This window comes from Epinephelus moara, chromosome 22, assembly GCF_006386435.1.
Source record: "Epinephelus moara isolate mb chromosome 22, YSFRI_EMoa_1.0, whole genome shotgun sequence".
Lineage (NCBI taxonomy): Eukaryota > Metazoa > Chordata > Actinopteri > Perciformes > Serranidae > Epinephelus > Epinephelus moara.
This window is the reverse complement of record NC_065527.1, coordinates 31,016,203-31,022,585: the sequence shown is the minus strand read 5'-3', so window position 1 is coordinate 31,022,585 and position 6,383 is coordinate 31,016,203. Positions and strand designations below refer to the sequence as shown.

The 6,383-nt window shown below is 38.0% G+C and overlaps 2 protein-coding genes across 2 annotated transcripts in view; one reads left to right on the top strand and one right to left on the bottom strand.

Moving 5' to 3' along the window:
* LOC126383971 (collagen alpha-1(XIV) chain-like) overlaps window positions 1-6,383 on the top strand; it is an 849,933-nt gene that overhangs the window by 700,982 nt on the left and 142,568 nt on the right. The window lies entirely within an intron of this gene.
* The window catches only part of LOC126383947 (ectonucleotide pyrophosphatase/phosphodiesterase family member 2-like), a 78,770-nt gene that overhangs the window by 39,805 nt on the left and 32,582 nt on the right, over window positions 1-6,383 (bottom strand). The window contains exons 21-23 of the mRNA XM_050034713.1: window positions 6,098-6,239; window positions 4,348-4,425; window positions 311-443 (exon numbers count right to left, since the gene is read on the bottom strand). Coding sequence (XP_049890670.1) covers window positions 311-443; window positions 4,348-4,425; window positions 6,098-6,239 — 353 coding nt within the window. The remainder of the gene's footprint in view (window positions 1-310; window positions 444-4,347; window positions 4,426-6,097; window positions 6,240-6,383) is intronic.

The following is a 6,383-nucleotide window of genomic DNA, read 5'->3' as shown; positions in this document are numbered from 1 at the left end:
ATTCACTTTAATCTATTTTAAGTTTATATGTTCCAATACTTTTGCTCACCTAAAAATTTTGTGTTCCATTACAAATAATGCTATCTTCTAAGTTGTGTATCAGATCCAGATGTAAATACCTGGAAATAAAAGCTGAAATGTTGATCTCTTGTCTCATATTCATCTTTTGATGTCAAACCCAAATGTTTTCAGTCTACAACAAAAGTAAAGGAATTGGACTCACTGTTCCAATACTTTTGGAGGGCACTGTATATTATATTATAAGGACTGTTAGTATGTGTGTTCTGCCAGCTGTCAATGACAGTCTTACTCTTTTATCATCTCTGTGGTGTCTCGGAGGCCATCGTAGTTGTAGTCAAAAATGGGTCCAGTGAGAACATTGATGCCATTGTTTTCCTCTGCATAACGCCTCAGCAGCGTCCCCTGCAGGTAACTCCACATCCCTGCAGACACAAAGATAAGACAGACAGGTAAGATAACACCAGACAAAGCAAATACTGACCTTTTGATAAATATTAAGAATAAATCAGACAGTGTCATCAGTCTGTGATGTGTGGAAGGTTCATTCCTAAACTCATTAACCCCATTTACTGGATCACTGGATCAGGAAACCTGCAAGTTAATGCAGTTGTAAATGTTTTTGAAGGTTTTTTTGAAACTGGGAAAATAGAACAATCTCTTTGGGGAAAAAATGAATACATGTCCATTAGTTTCATAACATTTAAATTTGTGTTATATGCGGACAATACCACTACTAGCTGCTTTTGACTGAGATCACAACAGAAATGAATAAACTGAAAAGATGGTTTGACAAAAACAAACTGTCGCTAAATTTGACTTAGACTAAAATGATGTTATTTGGAAATTGAAAAATCAACACACTGGTGCAAATTAAGATAGGTAATGTTTATATAGAAAAAGTGTGTGAAAATAAATTTGTGGGAGTGATACTGGATCACAAAATCAGTTAGAAACCTCAAATAAGTCACATTCAAACAAAGCTGGCACTGAGCATTGTAGCTATGGAAAAATCAAGACACATACTGGAGCATAACTCACTATATATCATCTACTGCTCACTCATTTTACCACATCTTAATCACTGTGTGGAGGTCTGGGATAACACCTACAAAAGCAGTTTATATTACACATATTCCAAAAAAAGCCATCAGGATTGTACATAACGGTGGATATAGGGAGCACACTGTTTTCAAAGTCACATGCATTGAAATTCGAGGACTTGGTTAAATTCAAAACAGTACAAATAATGTACAAAGCAACAAATAAAATACTTCAGGCAATACTCCAAATGTTTTGTGACAGAGTGGAGGGATATAATTCAAGAGAAAAATTAAATTAAAAAAAACAAAAAAAACATTGTGATCGTACAACCTTGATAAGTGTGTATTGCAGTGTGTGTGTGTGGTGGATCTGTGGAATGGGTTAGATGAGGAGTTAAAGGGAAAGATTAAAAGGGAAGGTACTATAGAGCACTTTAACAAGATGCACAGACACAGTATATGGGGGCTATGTGAGGTATGCAGATGAAGATGGGTGCTGCTGATCTGGGCTTGGTTGAGACGGGTCTGCATATCTAATATCTAAGACTTTGTTTATCTATCCATAATAATGGTTGTAAATAAGTTTGGGATAGTTGTTGGCAATTTCCTTTTTAAATGAGACATGAATACTGAGAAGGGGGTAGGATTATATTAGTGTACACTTCTTCCTACTCCTTTTTGAGCATGTCTGTTGATGTTTTGTTTGTTTTGTTTTTATTTTGCTCAAAATAAAGTCATTCATACATTTATTATATTTATTCTTATAGGTAGAATACATTAATTTATGAACATCATGTAAGTGCCTGTGAAAAGTTGCAGAAGGCCGCGCACCATAAAACTTTGTTGGCCCTTAGAGAAAAATCCTTCAACTACAATGAAAACATGTTAAAATGCAGGGTTTTTAGGTTTTTACACCACAGCAGTGATAAGCAGAGTTTACTATCCAAAATTGTTCCAACTTAACATATCTCAGTGCCTTAAAGAAAAATCTTTGAAGCTTTGATATTTTAATTTGCAGGTTGATATTTACGTACTAATTTGTAGCTCATTAAAAAAACAATCTCATGGGGTAAATATCAAAAACTGCTTCCTCTCCAAAGGAGTCCCCAGACAGAACATTTCCTTTTATGTAACTGAATAACTTGCCTTTGAAAGCTCTGCATAATTTCTGCACATCAGTATTCAAGCAATCCATTAAATGCAATTCTTTAAGTAATTTCACTAATTGCTTTATAAGTACGCTCTGTCTTTGAAGCCAGAAAACAGCTGCAGGAAGAAAAGGAGAAGGGCGTAAATAAACTATCTGAGGAATTGACCACGTCAAATTTTAATCGAGAAGTTAAACATCATTTAATGGACTAGATGATAAAAATGTGTTTATAATGCTTATGACACAACAGTTAGAATTATTTTAGTACCTTAAAAAGGGGGTTTTGGTCACCTCTGGCAGCCACTTTTACAATCTGATCTGGAAACTTAAGTTTATTCTGTATTCTGTGAGATTATACTCTGTGTTCAACTATCAACCTGCTGTTTTCTTCTTAATCCTGATGAAGCCGATCCATTTCCCAGCCTCAATAAAGAGAACCGATAAATTCCCCAGACACACACTCCGTTCACAGGGCTGACAACAATGATGAATTATGTGTATCTGCATGAGACAGCGATTCAGAGAGAGTGTGTGTTCTGTCCTGATAAGTCCTCTCTTTCTGCAGAAACAATGGGTATCAGGCCGTCCTTGCTCAGACCTGACATCACCACATTTCTGTCTCTTTGTCTTATGTGATACAACTGGACAGCACTGATGTACAGGAAGAGAGAAGGGACATATAAATCTGGTAATCACAGACAGCTGAATGAGGCAAGAATGACTATAAATACATGAAAAAAACCCTGCAGAAAATGAGACTTTGAGTTTGTAGCTTGTAGCTGTTACAGACACACTCTCAAGATTTTGTTACAATGAAAATTTCATCAAGCTTCTTGCTGAAATCCACTCACAGACTTATTTTTCTGTAGGTTTTATTGCATTTCCGGATGTTTCTATTGTTTTGTCCACTTGCTTGTAATCTCTGAAGGTAAGAATGCCATGCTGATCAGTAACAGGCTTTGAAAACTCTGGATTCTGGTCCCAAAGTTGTGTTTTGGAAGATGAGTTTCTACTGTATTGGACCTCCAAAAAGACAATCCTGTCACTTAACAGTTATTACAACAAGTAAAAGGGTAATCAATGTTGTCAAGGATCACCCCTGACCTTTAGGAAAGCTACATGAAAAAGCTGGACCACATGAAACATTTACATTTTATTTTCTTTACAATTTCAAGGGTAACTTTGTTATTTTTCCCATGTTTTTGTGTCTAAGTGACTAATAGAGACAACTGTTTTTGAAATTGGTCCAGTTGAGTGAGAGGGCTACAGGTGGCAGCGGCTTAACAGACTGCAATGCAACAACTCAGGGCATGTTTGCATGGTCAATATACATCCACTAAAGGTGTTTGTTTTTGTCACTGACGGGCTCCGTTTGTCATTCGAAGTGTCTGACAACATTATGGAAAGGACCCCTACGGACATAGACCTTTTTGTTAAGGAGTAAGATCCTTTTGGTTTTACCCAAAACAGCCCCAAAAGCAACATTAACAAACTCACCAGACTTCATTTAAATGAACAATAATTTTAGTGTGTATAGAGTCGCACAACGTGATTTTGCCAAAGAGGACAACAGCAAAGGGCCATAGGCTGGATTCCAACCCGGGCCGCTGTGGCAACAGCCTTGTACAAGCACTTTTAGTGGATGTAAATTAATGGTGCAAACATGCCCCAACTTGCATCCCGTTTTACAGCTGCTGGCTGCAGCTCTCTGGACCAGTTTTAAAAATTGTTGTTCCTTTGAGCCACTTAGATACAAAACAGGGAATAATTGGGTCCGCGTTAATGAAAAATACTGACACTACTTTTTAAGGTGTAAAGAAAGTAAAACGTGCACATTTCACGTTTTTCATCTTGTTGTTATGTTGCTTTTCTGGAGGTCAGAGGTGATCCTCCACAACACTGAATGACTCATGCTTTACATTTACATACACAAGGGGACCTGACATATCGTCTGTCCTTTCTTGTCATTACCTTGCTCCTTTGTTTTATCTGGTATTCACATTGTTTGGTACTTCTTGTACTTTTCTTCACTTAATGATTCCAGTATTAGCCACTGAAATACCCCAGTTTACCTCATTTCCCACTCTGGATCATTAAAATGAACTTGGATTGTTGAATGTGAATGAAGTGACTCACTCTTGAAGGCTGGGTACATGGGCACGATGTTGGTGATAAGCGAAGCATCATATCTGGACTCTGGAGACGACGCCAGCTCTGTCAACAAAAACACAAAACACGTACTAATGTGTTTATCCTCTGCTGCCTCTCCATGTCAAAACAAGATCATATCAAAAATCCTTAGAAACATCACAGGAATGTTCATTAGATACTGTATAAATCACTGAGGAAAAATGTAAAGAGGTTCACATCAGGTTATAACCTGTAAATCTTAGTTTTGCTGCTTTAGGCTCAGTTTGTCCTGACTGTGTAGTGTAAGATTTAACCACTAATCAGGTAAATGTTTCATTTTGCATAAGTTGATTAAGGTTGGAGTTCATGTAACCATGTTTTATGTATCCATGTATGGCAAAGCACTTTTACACAAGTTTGCGTATTCATATATTGAAAACACACACATACCATACCATGTATTGCCTGGAAGTGTAATAGTAGACAGTAGTAGTAGGCCGGGAGAAAAAGATTACACCATTAGGACATGTCTGGGCATGTCTGGGCATGTCCAGACGTGTCTGAACAAAGGCAAAAAGGCCTGCCACTGGAGGGGGAAGGACTAAAAAAGTGCTGAGTCAGCAGAAATGTGACACCGATATGGTGGTAAGGACTAAAACTCAGCAGAAATGTGACACCTTTATGATCAGCGCCCAGTGGAAAAGTTTAAGGAAAAGAGATGACTCAGCAGAAATTCTACGATAAAAGAGCGAGCGCAAACAAAGAAATTTCAGTCTTGCTCCGGAGCTTGGCTCATTGAGTTGTGATGTGTTTGTTGCCTGCGAGCACATTAAACTCAGTTGCATCTGATTCTACGTGTCTCCAGTGATTTTTTGACCTCTGAGTATTTGAGTTTTTGATATCTAATGGAAGACAAAGAAAGTCTGTTTGAGAAGAGAAGAGCGAGGTCGCGAGCTTTCTGGCACGGCTCGGGACCTTGACTTTTTTGCTTCTACAACTGCTAGTGAGCAAAATAACTTTTTTTTTTTAAATACAAAGAAATCTTCAGCCTAGTGGGTTCAAAATTTTTTGAATAACTACCTGTTATTATATATCATAACCCCAGAAAGAGTAATTGTTGCCTTGGTAAACAATAAATAATATTTGCTGTACAGCCTGATATCTTTAGTAAGAAGAGTATAAGGGCCATGTATGAGGAAAAAAATTAGAGGAGAAAGTTTTTTATTTATTTTGCATTTCAAAAATAAAGTCAATATGCTAAAATTAAAGGTCAACTGTGGAATATTTAGGGGGATTTAGTGACATGTAACGGTAAAGATTGCAGACTGCAACCAGCTGAAACTTCTACCAGTTAGAATTCTTTTTGTGTTCCTTGTTAAGGAGGTTTTTGCCAGGAGCTGAGTTATCCAAAACAAACAGATGCAGGGATTTAAGCTGGTAAAAACACTGAATAAAGCAGTTTCACTTAAAAAAAATCTGTGTTTTCCACCACTGCTTATCACGGAGGGGTTGCCAACTACAGTGGCAGACACAAAAATGCAAATGACCCTATGTGGAGCTAGTGCTTGGTTTGTCCATTCTGGGCTACTGTTGAAATATGGTGGGGCAATAGAACAATTTCCATAAACAAGGACCGTCTCTCTATGCAGATAGAAGGGGCTCATTCTAAGGTAAGGAGAACACATCACTGGAATACTTGTGCTGACTCCCGTAAGATTATCCAAACAGTGTTAACACTCCTCTCCTTCAGCTTTACCTGGAGGGAAGAGGAAGCCGTAGGTGAGATGGCTGTTCTGGCTGTAGGTGGTGCAGCTCTGACTGTGATCAGCTGACATTCTGGAGTCAACTCGGACACACTGAACACCGGGGGAGACCTCTGGGACAGGAGTTATGTCCTCCTGAGAGACACCAAACAGGAGAGAGGGAGAAAAGTATGCAAATACATGATGTGTGTGTGTATGTATGTGTGTGTGTGTGTGTGTGTGTGTGTGTGTGTGTGTGTGTGTGTGTATGTATGTATGTATGTATGTATGTATGTATGT